Raw genomic sequence first — 26,367 nt, 5'->3', positions numbered from 1 at the left:
GCATTTCAGTATTCAGTGTTCTCCAGGTACACATTTCAGATCCAATTTTGGTGTTAACTGTAACAATTCAAAAGCATGAAATGAAAGGAGTTCTTGAAGAAGATTTAGATGTCTGTTTCGTAATGTTTGTGGTATACTGATTTCTGTTGTATAAATTGATTAGCGTGATTCAGTAATGAAAGATTAGTTAGATAATACTTAATCAAGTTTAGCCTCTTGCATCTTAGTTCATATTTGTTTGCCAGTACAAGATGTAATAGTATAATATATAGAAGGTGTGGATAATTGGCATAGAACTTTCGACTGGTTTCCCATCAAATAATGACATGTATAGGATAGAATATTTCCACCTACACAATAATGTTCTGTGTTATTTTCTTTCCATTTATCAAAACCGTTAGGCAACATATAGGTACATGTTCGAATCCCCATTAGTAACAATGCCTAGCATTCAATTTCCTTAACCTAGTTTAAATAAATCTAGTTAAGCTCGATTCAAGAAAATATTCGGATTAAGTATTGCATTCCATCCACCTCCATATAGCTTCTTTGTGCAACCAAAATATTTCGTAAAGTATGGCGTCTTTTCATTTTTATAAGTGATCAGAAATTGACAAGAATCCAGATTAGGCAAAAGCCTATAATTGAATTAGCATGTACCTTTTCTTCTAGTTTTAGAGACAAATGCATTAGAAATGTAGCCACTTTAGGATATCCTTTCTAAAATAGAGATGAGCCTCGCCAAATAAAAAATGCAAAATTGCGGGGCCCTCAATAAATAATCATGATAATTATTTAGAATTCAGGATAGGCCATTTAATAAATTTCATGGCCTTCAACAAAATAATAACGCGTTAGACTCTTTAGGCGCGACTTAATTAAATCATATTCTTAAATTCGGGTGCACATTGATGTGACCCAAATCCAAATCTCAACGAAGTCCAAATGTGTCGACGATCACGGGTGCATTGATTGTGACGTGGTTCGAGATGCATTTTCACGACGTTGCAATTCTATAAAAATAAGTGATAATAATAAAAGCGGTTCAAACTTAATAAAAGCACATAAGTCACAACATGTATTTAAATAAGATATTTAGCCATTATAACAATTTAAGCGACCGTGCTAGAACCACGGGATTCGAGGGTGCCTAACACCTTCCCTCGGGTCAACAGAATTCCTTACTTAGAATTTCTGGTTCGCAGGCTTCATTTGGAAAAGTTGAAAATCTCCTCGATTTGGGATTCAAGATAAACCGGTGACTTGGGACACCAAAAGCCAAACCTTTCCCAAATGGCGACTCTGAATTAAATAAATAATCCCATTTCGAATATTGTCACTTAAATTGGAAAAACTCCACCCGCGCACTTAACCCTTCGGGGCCGGGCACGCAAAAAGGAGGTGTGACACCTGTATATACTGAAACTCCAGTATAATATACTGGACTTCCAGTATAATATACTGGACTTCCAGTATAATATACCAGAGTTCTAGTATATTATACTAGAGTTCCAGTATATTATGTTGGAATATTTTTCGGATTTTGAACAGTGTTTTCATTCAGATTTATCTTTACATGAAAAGTGACTAAATTTCGATTACTTTTGAAACTGTGGCTATTTTTCAATGACCACTTGTAAATCTGGCTATTTTTGAATTTCTCCCAAGAATGCATGATATATGTTGTGATCGTCAATTCATAATATTGTAGAGAAATTTAAGAAAGAAATAAAAACTTTTGAAACTTGTAGTCTAAAACAAACCACATATATTTATTTGACTATAAATCATCTCATTAATTAATAGTTGAAAAGCTTTTAAGTCAAATTATTAAATATAGTAATGTATCATTAAAAGGAAGAACATGACATAAATTAATTGACACAGAGGGAGTACAAGGAGAAGCATGCACTTAGCTACTACATTGACATCCACTAGGAATAGCATGATCTGAATTCTTCTTCTTTGAGGCTAACTCTTCCTTCTTCCTTATTCTCACCTCACTGAGAACACCTCTAGCCCATTCAGAAAAATATGTCTCATTGTATCCAATTTTGGCACCTTTATAAACGGCCATGCAACGCCTATCGTCGTCGGAGTAAGGGCAGGGATCACCATCAGGGTCACGCCAAGCTCCCTCGTGTTTCATCCCCGACCAGCTAGCTATCCAGTGATACACATATTGGCCTACGCCTGCAAGTTTGAGCCACCCTTTGGGAAAAAACTCTAACACACTGCTGTTTTTGTCCATGAGGATTATGTTTGTTAATTGTGCTCCGTGTGGGGATATCAGTATGTCTGTCAAACTCATCACCTTCACCTGTAAACATTAATCAATGTGACTTTTCTCAGTAAATTTACTAGAGTATATGAATTGACGGATGAATGCAAAATATCAAGAAAATTGAAGTAGCGACATTATGTTTGTAATAGATCCAATGTTTGTTAGGAGTTATTTTGATCTTGTTATAGATATATATCTTTGTAGCAAATGTAGAGAATTTCTAATCTGATGCTAGAAGAGAAGCTAGTTGTGTGCATAATATTGGACTACAAGCTTAAATGGAGCGACATGAATATTGCAAATTTATATAGTCAACAATAACTTGTTTGGAATTAGTGCATAACTGTTCTGTTATTAGTATGTCTATTAAACTTAAGTTTCTTTTTTATAACACAATAGTGAAGGATTGCATATAGGAGTTCGTAACACGCAGCGGAAGACAATAACAATCCTAGGCAGATCTTTTCGTGTTTAAAATTTATTTACATATCAATAGATCAGATCTAAGACGTACCTGGTGAAGAAAGTCTCGTTTCAAATTCTTCGATAGTGCGAAGACTCTATGCATATCCACAACGAGACCACCCTTGCTATCAATTCTTTGATCAACGAAACCCGCGAACAAATTGAACAAAATATTGTGTTGAAATTTTTCTCAAAAATCTCAACTCAATGTTAGAAGAACAAGAAACACTCTTCTTGTAATTGTATTTTCTCTCTTGGCTTGTGTTACACTCTCACTTTCACAAAGTGATTTTTCTTCTCAAGAATTAATAATAATGATAAAAGAATATCAAATGACCATATATATTTTATATCAAATAACGTTCACAAAAATATGTTCAAATCATCAAATATGATATTGGATCTAGGGCATATCTACTATATCCCTAACAATCTCCCACTTGCACTAGAACCAATCGCTCTTGTACTTCATTCCCAATTTTCACTTGTGCTTGTCAAACTCCTTTGCACCAAGAGCTTTAGTGAATGGGTATGGGGCATTTTTCTTTCCATCAACCTTTTGAATCTAGACGTCTCCACGTCCAATGATTTCTTTTATCAAGTAATCCCTTGACAGAACGTGTTTGGATTTTTGGTGTGATTTTGGTTCTTTTGCTTGAGCAATGGCTCTAGTATTGTCACACAATAATAGAATTGTACCTTCTATTGAAGGAACCACACCAAGTTCAGTTAAGAACTTTTTCATCCATACAGCTTTCGTAGCAGCTTCACTAGCTACTATATATTCTGCTTCAGTCACTGAATCAACTACTGTAGCTTGTTTGGAACTTTTCCAACTCACCGCACCACCATTTAAGGTGAATACATAACCAGAAATAGATTTGCTATCATCTCTATCTGAAGAGAAACTTGCATCACTTTAACCTTCAAGTTTCAACTCAGAATATCCATAAATGAGGATATGGTCTTTAGTCCTTCTTAAGTACTTGAGAATGGTCTTCACCCCCTTCCAATATTCCTCACAAGGATTTGCATGATTCGACTAGTCACTCCAAGTGCATAAGCCATATAAGGACGTGTACATGTCATGGTATACATGATAGCTCCCACCGCACTAGCGTATGAGATCCTACTCATGCGTTCTCTCTCTTCAGGTGTTTTAGGACAATCCTCCCTACTGAGAGTAATTCCAGTGCCTATCGGTAGATAGCCTATTTTGTATTTATCAATATTATACCTTTTCAGAATGGTACCAATATATAAAGATTGGGAAAGTCCAAGCAGCTTCCTCGATCTATCTCTATAGATCTTTATTCCTAATTTATTAGTTGTTTCTCCCAATTCTTTCATGGAGAACTGTTCAGATAGCCAAATCTTGGTACATACAATGTCGGTATGTCATTCCCTATGAGCAATATATCATCAACATACAACACTAAGAATATAATTATGCTCCCACTAACCTTTTTGTACACACAAGGTTCTTCTTCGCATCTAACAAAATTGACCTTTTCAATTGTCTTGTTAAAGCGAATATTCCAACTTCGAGAAGCTTGCTTTAGTCCATAAATGGATCTTTGTAGATTGTAAATTTTATTATGATCAGACAAAGATGTAAAACCTTTTGGTTATGTCATGTACACATCCTCTTCTAGCTCACCATTAAGGAAAGTTGTTTTCACATCCATTTGCCATATTTCATAATCATAGTATGCTGCTATAGCAAGCAAAATCCGAATTGATTTGAGTATTTCCACGGGAGAGAAAGTCTTGTCATAGTCGACTCCTTCTTTCTGACGATATCCTTTGGCAACAAGACGGTCTTTGTAGGCCTCCACCTTTCCGTCTGCTCCAATCTTTTTCTTAAAAAACTCATTTACAACCAATAGGTTTTATATCCTTTAAAGGTTCAACTAAAGTCCATACTTTATTTTCCTTCATGGATTCCATTTCGGATTCCATGGCCTTTTGCCACTCCTTATAATCAGAACTTTGGATAGCCTCTTCATAGGTCTTACGATCATCATCATTATGATCAGCCTCATTTGATACATTATCTTGTACTATTAGATTTAATCTAGTTGGTACATGACATTCTCGTATAGACCTTCTAAGAGGTGCTTGTACAACCTGTTCACCTTGTACTGGATTTGGTTGTTGTTCAATTTGGTTTAGAACTAGTTCATTAACCTGTTCTTGAACTTCAACCGTTGAAGATGACAACTTCCTTGGCAACTTTAAAACATCCAATAAAGGTTCTTCAACTTGGGTCTCATGATCTTTATATTGTGTTGATTCATTAGTTTCTTGAACTTCATCAAGTTCTATTTCTCCATTATAATTTCCTTCTAAAGAAATTCTCTTTCCAAAAAGGTTGCTCCTCTGGCCATAAACACTTTATGGTCAGTAGGGTGATAGAAATAATATCCCATTGTTTCCTTGGGATACCCAATGAACCTACACTTATCAGATCTTGAGTCAAGTTTATCAGACTGTAGTCTCTTAACATAAGCTGGACAACCCCAAACTTTAATATGTTTAAGGTTAGGCTTACATCCTTTCCATATCTTATATGGTGTTGTAGAGACTGACTTAGTAGGAACTTTATTAAGTAAGTATGTTGTTGCTTCCAAAGCATATCCCCATAAATTTATTGGAAGATCAGTGAACCCCATCGTAGATCTCACCATATCTAATAAGGTTCGATTTCTCCTTTCAGACACACCATTGTGTTGTGGTGTTCCCGGATATGTCCACTGTGAGAGAATCCCATTCTCTTTGAGATATCTGGTAAAATCTTCACTAAGATATTCTCCACCTCTATCAGACCTTAGTACTTTGATACTTTTACTAGTATGCTTCTCAACTTCACTACAGAACCTTTTGAACATTTCAAAAGATTTAGACTTGTGTTTCATAAGATACACAAATCCATATCTTGACATATCATCAGTGAAGGTGATGAAGTAAGAATATCCACCTCTAGCTTGAATTTTTATGGGCCCACAAACATCTGTATGAATTAGTCCCAATTATTCAAAAGCTCTTTCTCCACTTTCAGTAAATGGAGATTTGGTCATTTTTCCTTTGAGACAAGATTCACAAGTTGGATATGATTCAAAATCATACTTGTCAAGGTACCCTTCCTTGTACAACTTGTTAATTCTTTTCTCTCCAATATGACCAAGCCTACAATGCCAAAGGTATATATGATTTATATGATCATCTCTTTTCCTCTTAAGACTTGAAACATGCATAATCGAATTAGCATTCACATTAGGTAAGACATAAACATTATGTTGGAGATAGCCATTCACATATAAATTATCACCATAATTAATAGAGCAAATGCCATTGCCTATAATAATGCGAAAACCATGTTTGTCTAACATAGAAGCTGAAATTATGTTCAAAACAAATTTAGGAACGTAATAACAATCATCCAACATAAGTACTTTGCCCGTAGACATTATTAATGAAATTGATCCTACAGTTACGGCCGCAACTTTTGCACTATTTCTAACTTGTAGATTAACTTCTCCTTTGTTTAGCCTCCTACTTATCTTGAACCCTTGCAATATATTACAGATATTATAACTACTGCCAGTATCATATACCCATAGTGAAGAATTAGTAGTAGCTAAAGAAACCTTGAAAATATTTTTCATTAATGTCTCACCTTGTTTCTTGTCCTTTAGAGTTGCAAGATACTCCTTGTAGTTTCTCTTCCAATTCTCTTTCTTCTTACAGTGAAAACATTCAGCATCATATACTGACTGCAAGTCAAATCTTCAGAAAGCTCTTTACCAAGCTTGTACCCCAACTTCTCATGTTCTTCGGTAAGAACAATCATATGATTGACAAGGGGTCCAACTGGAGAGTTTTCAATGTCCAACTGTGTATCAACCATCTTCTTAAGATATTCAATGATTGCAGTCGGATCCATATTCTGATGTTTCCGCTGGAGTTCAGAAATCATAGAAGCGAGAATGATGTGTTTAATAGCAAGACATTCTTCCAAGTGTTTCTGATAAACCTTGGTGCCTTGAACATCATTCTCTGGTAGGATTATCTATTACAACCCATGTTTTGTACGTGAAAATACGGCATAAGTCAATTGATGTAAGCTCAGAAATGAGATCCTCTTTGAAAGTATATAAAGTGATTTGATGGCGTTACATCCCATTTCTTTTGCAAGAATTTAAGAGTTAATATTCAAGGAAAAATATTTTTAAGGGTACATGTTGTTACACCCTGTACTTCATACGTCACTATCATTATGGGATTATCTAATGTAAGCTCAAAAAGGATGAAGTCCTTCTACAAGGAGAAGAAAGGTTTGCCAAAGTGTTAAGTAAGTTAAGGTGAATATGAGACTTGTTAATCATGATTTAAATATTTTTAAAGACATGATATGACTATGATGTTTGGATATGAAATATAAAGTTTGAGAAAAATCGAATTTAAGTTGCGGAAAAACCGACTAAGGATGCTTTTTGAGAAATAAATTTCATGAGCTATATATGATCTTTTTGGGGCATATTATATATCAAATTGAAGGTATTGGAATGTAGTTTCTAACGCTTTTAACCGTTCATTCATACGATATACGAATAAAAAGATATAAGCATATGAAGGAGGACCTATGCGAGAGTGCCAAGTGGCACCTTTTTGACTTTTGGGAAAACAGGATATTTACATCCCAATCTCGTCTCCTTCTCCGTTATTCCAGAGACCTCGACCAAATAGCACCCCCAAACTTACCCTCAAGCTCCCCACAAGTATTTCCAATAATATTATCATCCCGGGCACGAAATCAAGTAGCAATAACATCAAAATGATCCCTGCGACGTAAGTAATGCTATATCACCTCTCTTTTTCTTTATAGTTTGAGTTTTGGAAGATATTTAATAGTTAAGAAAATTCTTAAATTCTGGTTTTAAGCTCTTAAATATCAAGAAAGGTCGATTAATTCATTTCATAATAGTTAGAACTCACAGGACGGTGATCGGAAGCCATGAGTTCGAGTTATTTGACTTGTAATTGGACTATTTTTTTGGGCTGTTTCGTGTAGCTTTTGGGCTGTCTATTTTGTTGCTATAAAATGGTGTTTTAGGAGGATAAATGGTGTGGATAAACACTACATAATGGCAAAATCATGGATTAGTAATTGTGTTTGACACTACTATAGTCGTCGTTTTGGATATGAATTGATTGGGGTGTATTGGGCTGCTGTAAGCTAAATATAACATGGATTTCGACTTGCTTCTACTGTATGGGATAATTATATTATGTTCCTACAGGTTCTTAAGTTTATCTTTGTATTAGTTAAGTTAAATGGATGAACTAGACATGAACTAGTGAATAAAGTTGCTAATTAAGAATAATTGGAGTTGTGGATCGTTTTCTTTGTTATGGATATATGGTATAAGGTTGGAATTATTGATGAATGAATTCATTATAATGTTAATGATACTATTAAGTTAAAGTAAAAAGTCTATAAGGGGTGATATGGGGTATACATATTCCAATTGGAGCTTGCCGCTCGTCGTAAAATAGTTATGACTTGTTGTTATTTTATGGTGTCTTGTTATTGATAATTATGTATTGTTGGATTTCTTTGGTAATTGTTGTTGATATATGGTATTGGAGGAGGCTCTTGTTACAGGGGAGATGCTGCCCGAATTTATATAAACGAGCTACAAGTTTAAGTTGCAAACTTAACCTTTATTCAATACGGATTTTGAATCTCCTTATGCAATGGTAGATTGAGTTGAGTTTTTTGAAGAGGTTCTTGGGAGGTATTAAGGACTCACCATGGTTAAGATATGTTAAGGCACTTACTTCTTTCTATTGGCATGATCTAAAGTGAAACGAACATAAACGGTATGCTAATTCATAATGGATCTACTCCTAGAAACTAAGGTTGTCCATGTTGTTCTTTCCTTATAAAGTTATTCTAAGTAAGTGTGTATGATCCTTAAATCCTACTAAGGTTTATATTGATGGTAGGGATGTCCATAATGTTAACCGAAGATGCAATGACCTTACGCCACTCCAAAAGGTTTAGAACGTGATTCTATGAGTCCAACATACATTATATATGTATCTACTTTAATCTACCGAGCCACGTTATAGTCGGCCAGGTACGACACCTATTGTGCAACCACTGATCAGTTGGATTAACGAGCTCCACATGGACAGGTACGATTCTACCGAGCCTTATGACGGCGGGGTACATTTTTATCGAGTCTTTTTTTAGGCCAGGTACGATATGATGATGATGATGCCCACGGAGGCATATGTTTTTAAAAGTTTATGTATATATATGTATCATGCATTTCATGTCAGTAGCCCTCGGACGCACTCAGATGTTACAGGTTATATCTCATTTATCTCTATTTACATTACTGTTCTTATTTACGTTTTCCTGCCTTACATACTCGGTACTTTATTCGTACTGACGTCCCTTTTGCCTGGGGACGCTGCGTTTCATGCCCGCATGTACCAAGTGATAGGTTGATAGTCCTCCTAGTATGCTATCAGCTCAGCAGAAGTGTTGGTGCATTCCACTTGCTCCGGAGTTGCCTATTTGGTCAGTATGCTTTGCATATGTATTGCTTGGTATGGCGGGGCCCTGTCCCGACCTTTATGATTTTATGTACTGTTAGAGGCTTGTAGACATATGTTAGGTGTATAGATACTTGTATGGCCTTGTCGGCCTATGTTTTGAATTTACAAATGGTCATGTCGGTCTTATAGGCCTGTATATCACATGTATAAGTTTGGATATCATGTTGGGTCGTCATATGTTGAGTATTCCCTTATGTTTTATTCTTGTTATCTCATGACGAGGTTTCTGCCTCATTTACTCATGATAGAATGATAAGAAAGATATGTTACGTTGGTACTCGGTTGAGTAAGGTACCGGGTGCCCATCGCGGCTCTTCGGTTTGGGTCGTAACAGAATCTTTGCAGGCTTATCGATCACATCAATGAGCTTTTCATGCATGAGAACAATTCTCAAATTTCTATACTAGTCATTAAAATTTGGTCCTTCCAACTTGTTGGTCTAAAGTATTTCACGCAGTGATATAATAGACATATTGAGAAATCTAAAATATAGAAAAGAAAAGGCAATGATATAAGAACATATTTGCATATATCATAAAGACATGGACTTTTATCTAAATGATATTTCCACTAATTATTTTAAACTATTTACCCTCATTATAGTTTACGAAATCTTTATTTCTGTTAGTGGAGTAAAGGAATCCTTTAACAATATGTATGAGCCCCTTGGAAGTCAAGTCGTTTCTCACATATATTTTAAAGGTAGGTACTCTTACCAATTGTATCCCCATAAAATTTCCTTAAATAGCTCTATGTCAAATAGTCCCCTGGTAGTCAGGTCGATCCTATTGACATAGTTGAGTTCAACCATCATGATAGCAAAGAACTTATTAAATTTTATACTCCCGGGTAGTCCAGGCGTCTAGTAAAAAATTGAATAATTCTTTCAATCCATGCATCTAATGCAATAAATAATTTTAACATATTCTCGAGCTATAAGTCTCCTGGTAGTCAGACCTCTCCTTATAAACAAAAAATAAGTAAAATTATTTACTTTGATGGATAGCTCTATAATAAAATATCTAATATTTTATTATTTAAAAACCCAAATTTTAGTAAGAGGGAATTGTTACTAAAACAACTTTTAATAACATGAAGATCAAATCTTTATATCATGTGAATTTAGTTCAAGTTGTCTACATGCTTAGTCCTAAATTGATTTACATCACATGTAATAAATAATTCAAAATTATATAACGAACAAGCACGTGACATAAAAACAAAATTCAACATTCTTCTAACATGTTTAATCTATATATCACATATATCGCAAAAAGTAATTCATGCTAGAATATCATTATTAATTAACATCTCATGAATTAATAACAATTAAAAATAATAATAGAATCATGTAATCTATTATAGATTCCCGTCGAATCTAATACAAAATTTCAAATTCAAGTTATGAACTATCTCAATAGTTATATGAATACATATTTTATCCACAATAAAATAATATCAGCATTCAAACGATTTGACTATTGCACAAGACACATGTATTATGGTTTGAACTCTTCAACTATAATATTAAAATATTTCGTAAATAAATTTTAGACACAACAAACCACGGCTCTGATACTACTGAAGGATTGCATATAGGAGTTCGTAACACGCAGCGGAAGACAATAACAATCGTAGGCAGATCTTTTCGTGTTTAAAATTTATTTACATGTCAATAGATCGGATTTAAGGTGTACCTGGTTAAGAAAGTCTCGTTTCAAATTCTTCGATATTGCGAACACTCTATGCGTATCCACACCGAGATCGACCCTTGCTATCAACTCTTTGATCAATGAAACCCGCGAAAAAATTGAACAAAATATTGTGTTGAAATTTTTCTCAAAAATCTCAACTCAATGTTAGAAGAACAAGAAACACTTTTCTTGTAATTGTATTTTCTCTCTTGGCTTGTGTTGCACTCTCACTTTCACAAAGTGGTTTTTCTTCTCAAGAATTAATAATAATGATAAAAGAATATCAAATTGCCATATATATTTTATATCAAATAACGTTCACAAAAATATGTTCAAATCATCAAATATGATATTGGATATAGGGCATATCTACTGTATCCCTAACAAATAGAACTATGACTCTAGCACATGGTCATATGGCTTAACACCCTCACCAAGAATTTCACCATTGTTTCCAGGGAACTACGATTCTAGCACATGAATCATGATAGAGCTAGGATAATTCAGAAAAATACATCAAGTTTTATTCAGTGGCAGTTTTACATACTAGTTATATTTACACAATCAAATCAGTAAAAACCAGTGGTATGTAATTAAATACTTTAAGTACGATTGTACGTTGATAAATTGAAAAAGACGGGGAAAGAATCTTTTGAAGTTGGAAAAATTACAGTATATATAAAAACATTTTTAACCCTATGAATAGCTAAAAGTTAATTCATAAGGATTAGAGACCCCAAACAAAACATACCAAACAGGGTAACAATAAATTACAGATAAGAGTAGAGGAAATAAAGTATAATAATGATGCTTTTAATAATGGGTTTATAGTGGGAAGGGATATGGTTATTTTAAAGGGGAGAGAGGACCCCTTTGTTCACATGTCACCCTTGCTATTTGTTCTTGTGATGGAATACTTGACTGGAGCTCTTGGCAAGATGAGTGAGCTGCCTGACTTCCATTGTCATCTAATGTGCAAAGCAACCAAACTAACACATCCGATCTTTGTTGATGATTTGATGCCTAGGCTTGTAGCTAACCTGGAAAAATCTAACATATTCTTGGCAGGTGTTGACGAGGATAACCGGCAGAGGATGCTAAGCAGCACAGTATTTTCTTTATTCTCACTGCCTATAAGATACCTAGGTTTGCCTCTCTCCTCTAAGAAATGGAACAACGTGCAATGCCATGCACCGGTGGACAAAATCACCGAAAAAAATAAGATGTGGTTACTCCAAATTACTCTCTTATGCTGGCAGAATACAAGTTATCAATGCTTTTCTCTTCTCTATTTATAATTTCTGGGGAGCTGTTTTCATCTTGCCATAGAGTGGTCAAGAATATTGACAGGATATGCAGAGGATACGTGTGGGAAGACTCTGTAGGCCAAAGAAAGTTATCCCTTGTCGCATGGCAAAGGGTCTGTATGCCTAAGAAATATGGGGGATTGTGTTAGGACCGAAATAATCAGGTGTCATGCGGAATCTAGCAAAGCAAACCTTGAACGACGATAAATCATATAACAAAGGAGAAATATACAAAAGAGACACAAACATTTAACGTGGTTCGGTCAACTAACCTACGTCCACCGCGGAGATGAGCAATCCACTATATAAAAAGAGAGTACAAAATATCGAGAGAACAACCTCACGAAGAGGCAAACACAAGTGACACACTAACACTTGTCCCGTAAAGTTCTCCTCCTAAATACTACTCTCAAACCCCTATGACTACATTGTGGATGCTACTGAATGAGAAGGACGGATCTTCAATTTATAGAACTCCAAACCTTTTCCTACAAGAAAAAGGACTAGCCAAGTATAGGAGAATTATAATTTCCTTCTACAAAAAGGAAAACCCAATTAAGGTAATTATATTGCCGTTTCCTTCAACAAATAGGAAAACCAAATATGGTAAGAAAATTATGGCAAACACCTAACACTTTGAACATTAAAGAATGTAAGCAGTGGAATATCACTTCAGTTGGGAAACTGTTATGGCAGGTGGCAACCAAGAAAGATGTCCTATGGGTGAAGTGCGTAAATGAGTTTATATGAAGACATGTCGAAATATCTGGGATCATCAGCCTCCGCAGGATTGCAGTTGGTATTGGAAAAAATTGAATGCTCTAAAGGAGCATATGGCACAATGGTATAGTAGAGGTGTCTATCAACTGATGCTAGTGGCATGTACTCAATGTCAAGCAGCGCCATGGCGTTGATGGGAAATATGACTAGGTTGAGGAAAGCAGTGCTGATTTGGAGTGTTGTGATGCTGCCTAGACAAAGAGTGATCACTTGGCTAACAATCCAGGACAAGCTACTGACCAAAGAAAGACTGGTGAGACTGAATATACCTATAAATGGAGATACCAATTGCCTGTTATGTTATCAGGTTGCTCCTGAAACTCATCAGCATTTATTTGTAGACTGTAAATGGATAAATAACGTAAGGGAAGCAATGATCAATTGGTCAGGAATACCTATTCAATCGCAGACTGTTAACAGAAGCTTACAATGGATCAAGAATAGGCATTGGAGCCAGTTTAGGAAAGAAGTAGCAGCAACAATACTTGGAGCCATGATCTATTATACGTGGCAAGCTCGGAATTGGAAACTTTTCAGGAAGATAAATGTAAATAGTGCTTTTATAGTGACACAAATACAAAAAGAGCTTAGGGAGAGAACTAGTATGTTAGCAGGTTCTAGGAGAGCTAGAAACTATCCAGTTTTGGTACAAAGACGGTGTAATTAGAGTGGTGTAGTTGTTCTGCTGGTTTTTGAGATCTAGATGTTCTGATCAGATAGGATTGGAATAACTGGATGCTTCTAGTTAGTAAATCATTTGGTTGTTATGGTAATATTCACAAATTAAAAAAAAAAGGGTTTATCTTACATGTACTGATACGGTAACAGAATTTTACATAACCCATTATTATGAAAAAGCAACCTATACTTATCTTTTATAGAAAACTAAAGTATTTAATGATAGACATAGAGTTTACCTGTTCACAAAAAGTGAGATTACTGGAGTAAGCAACTATGAATCTGCAGCCCTCCACCTTCTGACATTCCTTTTCAAAGATTTTAATCACAACTGATTCATTCCTGAAAGATCTTGGTCCAGTCCTCATATACATTGTCATTCCGACCACCGGCAATCCCCCTTCGTTCACCTCCGACAACCTACCTTCTAAGCTCACATTACAGTAAATTCTGGCCTTACACCTTAGTAAATCATATACTTGTATCCTTTTCTGTCTAGACATGCCCCCTTCATTATGTCTCATCACCACAGCATCCTCAAAACAAGAAGCAATCATATTGTTTTCAGATTCTTGATTTCCATAATTTGTTTCAATATGAAGTGGTTCACCAAATGTAGCTTCCATTAAAGATTTCAACCAAGGTCCCATTTTAATCCTAAGTTCACCCCAATGGTACAAAATCCATCTAGGTGGAACAAGTGAACATTGGTTTTTAATATGCCATGCTACAAATGGTACCATAGCTGACAAGCCATGCCAAATGTTATCATAATTATAGTGATTGTAAGATACAAATGTGAGACCTTTTTTTAAGGTGGAATTGTAAGGCAATGTTTCAGGCCATGCTAGTGCATAGTAATTCCATGCACCATCATGAGTGTCATTACCTTTAAGGCACAAAACTCTACCTTTTGATGCATTTGAAGGGAATCTTTGATATTGGACTTCACCTTCTTCATGTGTGTCATACATGGAACTCATGAACCATGTGTGTCCTTGTTGAGCTGTGGAGGAGTAACGTAAGTCTTTCAGAGGAAGAAAAGTAACTGACTCGCGGAGTTTCACGGCCATTGATTTGGTGAGATTATCTTGATCATTGTTGCAGTTGTGATCATGATTGAAAGTTGATATGCTTGTACTTGTGTTGATGATGACTTTTTGCCATTGATTCAAGAATGTCCATGATGGCAAGAGAGATGAGAAAGGAGAAGAAGGTGGGGTTTGTAAAGATTGAATTTGGAAAAGAATGAAAATAATGGCACAAGTGATTAGGAGATAGATGGAGAATTTTGGTGAGTAGAGTGAAAAGAGTGAATTTGTCTTAGAATGTTGTTTGGGATGGTAAGGCTTATACTTGTGGTTACTGATGGTTCTTTCTTGTTGTGATAAGCCTACTGATCTGGTCATTTTTGGCATAGTAAAAGGAAAGGTATTAAATGTGAAGCTTTAATGAAGATTGAAAATGGAGATATTTGTTGACGATAATGGATTTGAGTACTGAGAAAAGACACAAAAATAGAAGTATGTATACATGCATTCCTTGTGCAGGAGGAACGTGGGTAATGCGAGGATATGAACCTAATTTTGCCACCATTAGATTTAAAGGGATGAAAAGGAAACAGAATTTTATGACTATCCAAAAAAGAAATAAAAGAAGAGATGCCACTAATGAAAAGTACTATAGGAGTTTAGCACAGTTTAACCATAAATTTATTACTGTACTACTACAATTTCCCAAGAATTTGGGTTTGGACTGTGTAAAGTGCAAATCACAGCCACCATTTTGAATTAGTAAAAATATACCTGATTCCCCACTTAATTACAATGCAGCTTCTAGAATCTAATGCACTAACCCCGTCCTGTTGTCACCCCATCAACAACAGTTGTTATTATTATTGTTGTTATTTTAGTCAACGAAATTACATATGGTTCACGAAATCTTCACAAACTTTCATGTTCTTTTTAATTTAACTGATATCAAGAGGATGAAGGGTGTTAATAGTTGATGAGTGATGCCTCCCAAGCACACAAAAAACAAAAGACCCCTCGGAAGAAGAGTTTCAACAATATCGAATTCATATTAGTACGTTTTGAACCAAGAGCAAACTACACAATCACTTAGTAAGGATGCCCATCAGGTCAGTTATTCCAAATAAATACACATAAGTCTGGCTAAATAGACTAAACAAGTCTAGAATAATTGCAGAACTTTTATGAACCAGTCTCGGCTAAAGGCACAACCCAACAGCAAATAGCCTACAATGAACTGCCAATCTATCTAGAAACAAAATTAATTAGTATAAAAAAAAGTACAACTCTTTCGGCCATGATTATTGTCTCTGAATGCTGCTGCATACAAATACTTGCAAGCATTCTCAAATTAATATGTTTGATCTCATGGTCATGCTACTGTGATTCATCTATAAGGTCACAGCCTTTCTGAATTAGAAGCAATTGGAAAGCTGCAGCTCTCTCGTCCAACCCAACTTCGCTATAAGCCTTTAGAAGTCTATTGCAGCTGGAGCTATCAAAATCTGTCGCAGCAGATTGCTTCCACTGATCAATAATTTCTCCAACTTCCTTCATATGTCCAAGCATGAGATATGAGGAGAGTATGCAAACATAATTTCTGCTAGTCATTTTTTGATTAGTCATCCGTAAGGATTTCCAAATTTGATCAAGCTTGTCTTTATTTCCCAATGCACCATAGAGAATAATAAGAAAGTCATATGATATCCATTCTCTTTGTGTGATACCCTTCTCAGATTCAACTACAGAGTTTGATCCTGAGTTTACAAGGTTACCTGAGGTGATATATATTTTAACAAGATTCCTATATCTTAACCAATGTTCACCAGAGTCACAGCCAAGACTTATTTCATCAAGAATCCGTCTCACCTCATCAATGTTTAGAGCTGCAGCACATGAACTTACCCACAGATTATAAGTAAATAGGTCTGGTGCAACCTTTTGAAGTTTCATCTCCTCAACAATAAGAGGTACTTTCTCTAGCTGTCCAACAGACATGTACAAAGTCATCATCTCATTATAAGTGATAGTGCTCAGAGAAATATTTGCTTCTTTCATTCTTTCAAAGAGGCCCTCAGCTTTGTCAGTTAATCCCAAACTAGCATAGGAGTGGAGGAGAGCAGTATATGTTTCAGTAGTTTTTACAGTGGTAGGAAGTCCTTCAAAATAGCGTTCAGCAGAATCAATTCCAAAAACTTTGGTCATCAAGTCAATGCGGGTGGCATAGTCGGAGTCCACTGCTTCATCCTGATTGTGGTAAACCAGCCATTCTGAGATCTGCAATGCTAAAGGATGCAAATCAGTAATTATGCAACAAATAAGGACATTTATATTAAATTAGCAGTTCTCATTTAGTGTCTGGATTCTAAATGGGATAAAAGCGAAGTGAGGTCTCAGGTTCCCTTTGACAACTGTCAGGCCAGGGAAGAGGACTGCATAACCTAGCAAATACAACTCCAGTTCGTATAAATTCCTTACATAACAGTCCTCATCCCTAATCCAGGTACACTACAGAACTATTCCTAATTCAATGGCAATGCATCCCTACCTAATCCGATTGGAGCACCAAAGGTTCCCTAAGGATTAACACATTTCTTGGAACTGGTGTTGTTTTACAGACACGTCAAAGAGTATAAAGAACTCTAGGCAGAATTTGATTCTCAGGTAGTTTGGGCAGCTACAGATGTGATTACTTCCAGTAGTTATAAAATGAATGATTGCAAGGTGAAACAACTATCTCCTACCTACAAGTTTTCCAAAGCAAAATGGCTAACATGTTCAGATATATTCATGGAATTAAAAATTTCATGGTCTTTTCTTCTTCAAAATACAATTTAAAAAAACTCAATGTTCTCCGTCTTGTGGCCAACTAGAGACTTACCTCGGAAATTTCCTGAAAGTTAACTGAACAAAACTGTAATATGACATAGTGTCAGTATAACTAATCTTCACACAGCAGAGGTTTTTATTCTGGGAATTTATGGTGGGAAGGGAAAGAAGGGGAAAACCCTCTGAACTAGTTGAAATTTCAGACATCAGAACATAAGCAAAGAGAGTAAAGGAAAAAGCTGAGGATATGTCGTGCACATATTAAAAAAAAAAAAAATCTCTGAACTAGATTTACAGTTCTTTACTTAACCAATTTTGGCTCTATTTTTAACCTGTTCCTAAAACTGGAAGTGAAATAGCAGATAAAGTATAAAGCAAACTCACTGATCCATCACTGTCATCCACTGGCTTTTAGATGAATCTCACTTTTTAAACTAAAAACAACAAAGTTGTACCAGTTCTTGACCAAAGCAGTTGTTATCATTGCTTCGATGAATCTATCGCAATCAATCGCTAACTAGCCTTCACTACCAAACTAGTGGGATGGCTTTATGATCCTCTCTGAACGTTCCGCTCTATATCCATTTCATTCCAATGCAAATAAAAATAAAAAAAAACTTGGCAAACACCGGAACCGTATAAGTGCAACAACAACAATTAAGTCTTAATCCTAACCAATTGGTATAGCCTATATGGATCATTCGCTTCCATTGCGTCCTGCTCCTAGTTTTGTCTGCATTGCTTTCCAGAGAATGCAGGTCTTTTGAGGCAACTCTTCATGTTTTGTGATATCACTAGAGTTATGCTAGATTGCATGCACCTCGACTATTCAATTGGGTACACATATCCTTTAACTAGTACAGGTACTTGGTAACTTCACCTATTAAAACTTAGACAAATTGAAAGTAATCAGCTAACCTTTTTGGCTTTACTGGTATTGTGATGCTGGTCTCCCATGATCTTCATTCCAATTTCATTGGCAAGTAAGCTAGACCTAAGATGCTCTCATTCATATTCCTTCCGTTTCAATTTATGTGAACCTATTTCCTTTTTAATCCATGCCAAAAAGAATGGCCCACTTTATTTGGAAACAATTTATTTTTATGCAATGATTTATAAGCACACAAAATATATGTGCCTCATTTTTCTTTTTTCTTAAATTCCGTCACCAGTCAAATAGGTTCACATAAATTGAAACGAAGGGAGTATTATTTTAGTTCTACTTTGTTCCCTTCCTCTGATCATGAGTGTTGCATTTCTGTCGGTGCAAATGAGGTCTACATAGAACAGGGTAAAATTATCACAAACAGCATTCTTTTAGTTTGCCCTCTATAAGTGCTACATGTGCCTCCTGTCAAATTTGATCATTTCTAATTGACTAGTCTTGTATGATTAAGTAGCTATTTTAACATCCACATATCTAAAACACTCATTTTGTCCACATCTCTATGTTTATACCTGGAAGTAAAAGATAACGCGGGGGGGGGGGGGGGCAAATTGCTCGTTCAAAGACAAATCTAGAGAAGATTGAGAAGAAAAGAAAAAAAGAACCTCGAGGGCGTGCTTGAATCTGCGTGAGTTGCGGAGTTGTTTGGAGATGTGACGGAGGTCAGAGATGGAGACTTGTCGGCCTTCAGTGACCCATTTCTGAAGCACGTTGGTGGCGCTTCTTTTGGGCACTCTAAGACTGAATATTCTGCTCTTTAAATCATCTCCCGTTTCACCCTTTTCTTCCTCCCCAGTGTTAGAGGAGGAGTCTTCATAGATAACTTCAGTTGTTGAACTAAAAGATCTGAATAGACTCCTTTCTCTGCCACCAGCTTTTCTGAATTTCCCAACAGAAAAAAAACGAATCAGGTAAGTTTAAGAAAAAACAATATAAGTGCAGAAATATGGAGAGAATAAGAGGGTGGAGGTGAATACCTTGTGAGAGTGACGAAAATGGAGCGAGCAGCCATGGAAACTACGCTTCTTCGAGGTGTGTCAGCGAGCACCAACTATAGCTGTAGGAATGGAAAAAATGACAAATATTGCCCCTTATGTTTGCGGTAGGTTTAAATAGCTACGTTTTTTCCCGGTAATTATAGGATTACAACTTGTTTAGATGCTTGTTACATAGATGTATTGTATCTTATTGTTACTTTAGTTTAAATACTATATTTATTTTAATTGTTACTTAAATTTATTGCATCGTATTGTTAAATTTATCGTTACGTAACGACGAAATATATCATTTTATGTAACGACCGATTTGGTGTGGTCGTTACCTTATTTTTCCTTCTCAATCTCACCCTTAATTATTGTTAAATAATTTTATTTTATTATTTATCCTACCTTTTATATAGTAGTTTTACCTTGTATCAATAGTTTTTCTTTAAAATATTTTAAGTTTATTCTTCATATTGCTAGTGTGTGATATCATGAAACGAAGTCAAACGACATAATTTATCCAAACATTATATTCATCAAACGATACAATACAATACGATACGATACATTATGAAATGATATGTAACAACCATCCATAAGTCCAAATATTGTAAGTGATTAGAATTTAGCCACTTTATACTAAACTTGACAAAAATACCCTTTTTCTTTTCTTCCGTTTGCGTTGCTAGCGATTTGACGACATGAATGAAATAGAAAGCTTATTCAATGAGCTATGGATACGACTCTAATAAAGTATAAAGAAATATTCCGTATTTATCGCAAGAAGGATAATAAACCCTAAATGAAAGAGGAGGAGAATAAGAAAAACTTTCTACTATGATCTACTTGTTATAAAATAAAGACGGTAAAATAAAGACAAGTATAGAGAAAAACTGATATATTATTCTGAATTCAAACTGATGTACATAATGAACTGAAATCTCTTCTATTTATAGAAGAAAGGAAGCTGTTGTGTAAGTTGCTACTATACCAGATATGGATAATCTTCTACTGAGAGTAATATTTATCCATAACAGAGTACTGAAAGGATAAGCTCATTGTACCAGGTATAGATAATCTTCTACTGGGGTAATGTTTATCCATAACGGCGTACTGAAAGGATAAACTCATTGTACCAGGTATAGATAATCTTCTATTGGGGGTAATGTTTATCCACAACAGAGTATCGAAAGGATAAGCTTATTATATCCGGTATGGATAATCTTTTACTGGGGGTAATGTTTATCCATAACCGGGTACCGAAGTGATAAGATTCTTCAGGAGGCTTATTTCCAATAGAGTACTAAATAGATAAACATATTTACGACAGAGTCCGATATGGATAAGCTTCTTGAAGAAGCTTATTTACAACGGAGTACTAAATGAACATCCATAATATAATATATTTATAACACTCCCCCTTGAATGTTCATTAAAAGATAATGTGTCTCATTAAAACCTTACTAGAAAAAACCATGTGGGAAAAAATTCTAGTGAAGGAAAAAGAGTACACATATTTAGTAATACGCATTGCTAGGTGCCTCATTAAAAATCTTATAAGGAAAACCCCATGAGAAAAACCTTAGTAAGAAAAAAAAAGTGCATCGCGTATTTTACTCCCCCTGATGAAAACCTTGTTTCAAATATTTGAGTCTCCGCATTCCAATCTTGTATACCATCTTCTCAAAATTTGAAGTTGGCAAGATTTAGTGAATAAATCTGCTGGATTATCACTTGAATGGATTTGTTGCACATCAATGTTATTATTTTTCTGAAGGTCGTGTGTGTAGAATAATTTTGGTGAAATGTGCTTCATTCTATCTCCTTTTATAAATCCTCCCTTCAATTGGGCTATGCATGCAACATTGTCTTCGTATAAAATTGTGGGTCTTTTCTCACATTCCAAACCACATTTTTCTCGAATACAATGAATTATTGATCTCAACCATACGCATTCCCTACTTGCTTCATGAATAGCTATTATCTCAGCATGATTTGAAGAAGTAGCAACAGTAGATTGCTTTGTGGAGCGCCATGATATGACAGTACCTCCATATGTAAACACGTACCCGTTTGAGATCGAGCTTTATGGGGATCAGATAAATAACATGCATCTGCATAACCAACAAGATCTACACTATCTTTGTTAGAATAAAACAAACCCATATCAAGAGTTCCCTTTAAATATCGCAATATATGCTTAATCTCATTCCAATGTCTTCGTGTAGGAGAAGAACTGTATCTTGCTAGTAAATTAACAGAAAATGCTATGTTAGGCCTTGTAGCATTAGTAAGATACATTAGTGCATCAATTGCACTGAGATAGGGGTGCTTCGGGACCAAGGAGTTCCTCATCCTCTTCTGGAGGTCGGAACAAATCCTTATTCACTTCAAGTGATTGAACAACCATTGGTGTACTCAATGGATTCGCTTTGTCCATGTAAAAGCGTTTTAAGATCCTTTCTATATATGCAGATTGATGGATAAAGATCCCGTCTGCTAAATGTTCAATTTGAAGGCCAAGACAAAATTTTGTCTGTCCAAGATCTTTCATCTCAAATTCTTTCTTAAGATATTCAATTGCCTTTTGGAGCTCTTCTAGAGTTATAACAAGATTTATGTCATCAACATAAATAACAAGTATCACAAATTCTGATGCCATTTTCTTTATAAAAATACATGGACAAATAACATCATTTATGTAACCTTCTATTCACTAAGGCGATTATACCACATGCGTCCAGATTGCTTTAAACCGTACAAATATCTTTGTAATCTAATTGAATACATTTCCTGAGATTTTGAATTCGCTCCAGGCATTTTAATTCCTTCAGGGATTTTCATATAAATTTCATTATCAAGTGAACCGTACAGATAAGCTGTAACTACATCCATTAGATGTATTTCAAGCTTTTTATGTAGTGATAAACTAATGAGATATCGAAATGTTATGTCATCCATAACAGGTGAATATGTTTCATCAAAATCGACTCCGGGTCGTTGTGAGAATCCTTGTGCAACAAGGCGAGCTTTGTATCTTTCAACTTCATTTTTATCATTCCTTTTTTCGCACAAAAACCCATTTATGACCAACTTTATACCAGCAGGTGTTTGGACTACTGGTCCAAAGACCTCTCTTTTAGCAAGTGACTTCAATTCTGATTGAATTGGCTCTTTCCATTTTGGCCAATCAGATCTTTGTCGACATTCTTCGACAGATCGGGTTCAAGATCCTCACTATCTTGTATAATATTAAGTGCAACATTATATGCAAAAATATTATCCATCACTATTTCAGATCGATTTAAATTAATCCCATCACCGGTAGAACTTATTAAAAGTTCCTTACTCACTTGAGCTTCAGGTTCATTGATTTCTTCAGGAATCTCAGAACTAATCAGATCTTGGGTCTATTCAGGCTATCTCTTCATAGTATCTTTTTGATCATTTGTCGATTTTCTTTTTCAAGGATTTCGATCCTTAGAACCCAAAGGCTTACCACGCTTCAGGCGTGCTTTAGGTTCACTAGCTCTCATGCTAGTAGATGGTCCTACTGGGACATCAATTCGAATAGGCACATTCTCTGCAGGGATATGTGACTTAGTTATCCTTTTCAAATCAGTAAATGCATCTGGCATTTGATTTGATATATTCTGTAAATGGATGATCTTCTGGACCTCCTAACTACATATAAGGGTACATGAATCAAAGTGAGATAATGATGAAACTTTCCACACAATTTCTCTTTTGATTTCCTTTTTCTCTCCCCCTAATTGTGGGAAAATTGTTTCATCAAACCGACAATCTGCAAATCGAGCAGTAAATAAATCTTCTCTTAGTGGTTCAAGATAGCGAATAATAGAGGGTGATTCAAACCCAATATATATTCCTATACTTCTCTGTGGCCCCATCTTACTGCGTTGTGGTGGTGCTACTGGCACATATACAACACATCCAAAAATTCGTAGATGAGCAATATTTGGTTTATGATCAAAAACTAATTGTGACGGAGAATATTTATTATAATATGTCGGTCTTAGATGGATAAGTGATGTTGCATGCAAGATAGCATAGCCCCAAACAGTAGTGGGCAATTTTACTTTCATAAGTAGTGGTCTTGCTATCAATTGAAGGCATTTAATAAATGACTCGTCAAGGCCATTTTGAGTATGAACATAAGCTACAGGATGTTCAACTTTTATGAATCATCCAAAAGCTTGAGATGAGAATTCTCCAGCATTATCAAGGCGAATATCCTTTATAGGATAATTTGGGAATTGTGCCCTTAATCGAATTATTTGGGCTAATAGCTTTGCAAACGCCAGGTTGCGAGATGATAGTAGGCACACATGAGACTATCTTGAAGATGCATCTATTAGAACCATAAATTATCTAAACAACCCACTTGATGGGTGAATAGTTCCACATATATCCCCATGTATACGCTCTAAAAAGGCAGGGGATTTAATGGCAACCTTCATTGGTGATGGTCTAATAATCATTTTGCCTTGATAACAAGCATCACAAGAAAATTCGTCATTTGTAAGAATCTTCAGGTTCTTTAATGGATGCCTACTCGAATTGTCACGACCCGAAATCCACTAAGGGTCGTGATGGCGCCGGACACCGCTGTCAGGCAAGCCAACCATAAATACTTAATTAAATTCTCATTTTAATAATTTTGAAAACTATGATTTTTCTTTCAATTTTACTAGTAAAAGGTGGTCATTTCAAATTAAATATAATGTTAAGAAGTAGATACAAGATACCCCATAATCATCTCAGAACCCGGTGTCACGAGTGCATGAGCATTTACTAGAGAATGAAATAAAATACAGTAACTGTCCAGAATACAAAATGGACAGAAATGAAAATACAGTACAATACTCTGAAGGAGACTCTGCTGGCTGCGGGTCGTCTCGAATAATGCAGCTCACATAAGTCTCCGTATCAACCATGCCGCTATGCCACTAAGCCACTAGCCACACGTGAACCTGTGCAACAAAAATGCACAGTAAATTTAGTATGAGTACGAAAACAACATGTACCAAGTGAGTATCCCGTCTAATCTCGAAGAAGTAGAGACGAGAGGCCGACTTCAACACTTACTAGTGGTCCAATAATAATATAGTACAAATGTGAGAAAATCATAGATTTCATAAAGCAAGAATAAACTCATAAAGCCGGAAAGCAGGTAAACAACTTCTCAAATAGTAAAGGATTTCCAAAGATTTACTTTTCATTATCTTTATCAATTTATCTCCGGCCAGGAAATGCAAATATCAACATTTATAAATCTCAGGCAAACAATACAAGCATGCTCATATCATACCGAGGTTGTACGACCCGATCTAACATAAATGTAAAATGTGCAATGCCGAGGGTAGAACGATGCGAACCATAAATGCATCTATTACCCCGCTCGCGGATCATACATGCCACGCGATCAAATATAAATAAACAATCCCCCCGCTCGCGAATCGTACATGCGACGCAAGTACACATAGAAACACATACTCAAACAGTCAATCAAGACATTCATAGAGGAGACAATTATTCAAGGAGATGTAAATTTCCCTTTTTAACAAGTCAAGAAAATGAAGTTTAACTCTTTTAGAAAATCATTTGCCACTTCGATATGATTTAAGCAATTTAAACTATCAATAAGGTTGCACTTATTACAAATAAGCATGATTTTGGGTCCTAGACTACCCGAACATAAGCATAATAGTAGCTACGCACGGACTCTCGTCACCTCGTGCGTACGTAGCCCCCACAATTAGCAACACATATTCAATTAATTCACCTATGGGGACAATTCCTTCTTACAAGGTTAGAAAGGAGACTCACCTTGCTCCGAAGTTCCATAACCAGCATTCCACGCCCTTTCGAGGACTCAATTCGATGCAAAAATGCTCCAAATCTAGACAATAATCATGTAAACCCATTAATAGGCATTCAAATACTCATTATAATCCACTTTATAACAATTCCTAACCCCCGATTGAAAAGTTGACAAAATTGCCCTCAGGCCCACGTGCCCGAATTCCAAAAATTTTCGAAGATAAAGTTTACCCATAATCTCACGAACCCAAATATAAAATTTTCTCTTAATTTTATGCTCAAAACCGTGGTCAAAATTCAAGAATATCAAATTTCTAGGTCTTCCTCAAAACCCCAAATTTCCACTAATTTCCATGTTGAAATCCATACATAATCAATGTATTAAACTCCTAATAAGTGGGGATAACTTACCTTGCCATTGAATGATGAAACCCCCTCTTGAAATCCTCCAAGAATCGCCCAAGCCAAGAGAAAAATGAAAGAAATGGGCCAAATCCCGTCTTAAAACAACTCACTACCCATCACTGCCCTTCTTCGCGAACGCGGAAATGCCCTCGTGTTCGCTAAGCACAACCTGCTTCAGCCCCAAAATTTCTTCATAGCGTTCTCGACCCGACGCTCACGTTCGCGAAGGCCAGTTCCCCGGACCGTATGCGTTCGCGTTCCAGGCCTCGCGTTTGCGTAGGCCAATGGCCTCAGGCCCCGCTCCCCTCTTTCCTTCTACGCGTTCGCGATCTCCGATTTGCGTTCGTGTAGTCAAATCAACCCACCCCTTCGCGTTCGAGATTTCCACTTCGTGTTTGCGAAGGACAAATCTAGCAGCCTCCCACTTTCCTCTTCGCAAACGCGGGACTCCTTTCGCGTTCGCGAAGAAGGAAACTAGATACCAGCAA

The 26,367-nt window shown here is 35.9% G+C and overlaps 2 protein-coding genes across 2 annotated transcripts; both read right to left on the bottom strand.

The window, feature by feature from the left end:
• Nucleotides 1–1,912: 1,912 nt before the first annotated feature.
• Nucleotides 1,913–15,250, bottom strand: LOC104245113 (uncharacterized). Its single transcript, XM_009800681.1, has 2 exons — nucleotides 14,081–15,250; nucleotides 1,913–2,320 (listed from the first exon to the last, which is right to left on the bottom strand). Exons 1-2 carry the CDS (start codon nucleotides 15,248–15,250, stop codon nucleotides 1,913–1,915), a joined length of 1,578 nt encoding a protein of 525 aa, XP_009798983.1.
• Nucleotides 15,251–15,895: 645 nt separating this feature from the next.
• LOC104245111 (pentatricopeptide repeat-containing protein At5g09450, mitochondrial) lies at nucleotides 15,896–19,730 on the bottom strand. The gene is made up of 3 exons (XM_009800678.2): nucleotides 19,625–19,730; nucleotides 19,253–19,526; nucleotides 15,896–17,149 (listed from the first exon to the last, which is right to left on the bottom strand). Exons 1-3 carry the CDS (start codon nucleotides 19,657–19,659, stop codon nucleotides 16,250–16,252), a joined length of 1,209 nt encoding a protein of 402 aa, XP_009798980.1. The 5' UTR covers nucleotides 19,660–19,730; the 3' UTR covers nucleotides 15,896–16,249.
• Nucleotides 19,731–26,367: the final 6,637 nt, after the last annotated feature.

Source organism: Nicotiana sylvestris, chromosome 11 (assembly GCF_000393655.2).
Source record: "Nicotiana sylvestris chromosome 11, ASM39365v2, whole genome shotgun sequence".
In the NCBI taxonomy this organism is placed as follows: Eukaryota; Viridiplantae; Streptophyta; class Magnoliopsida; order Solanales; family Solanaceae; genus Nicotiana; species Nicotiana sylvestris.
Note: the sequence above shows the minus strand (reverse complement) of the source record. Positions and strands in the feature narration are given on the sequence as shown.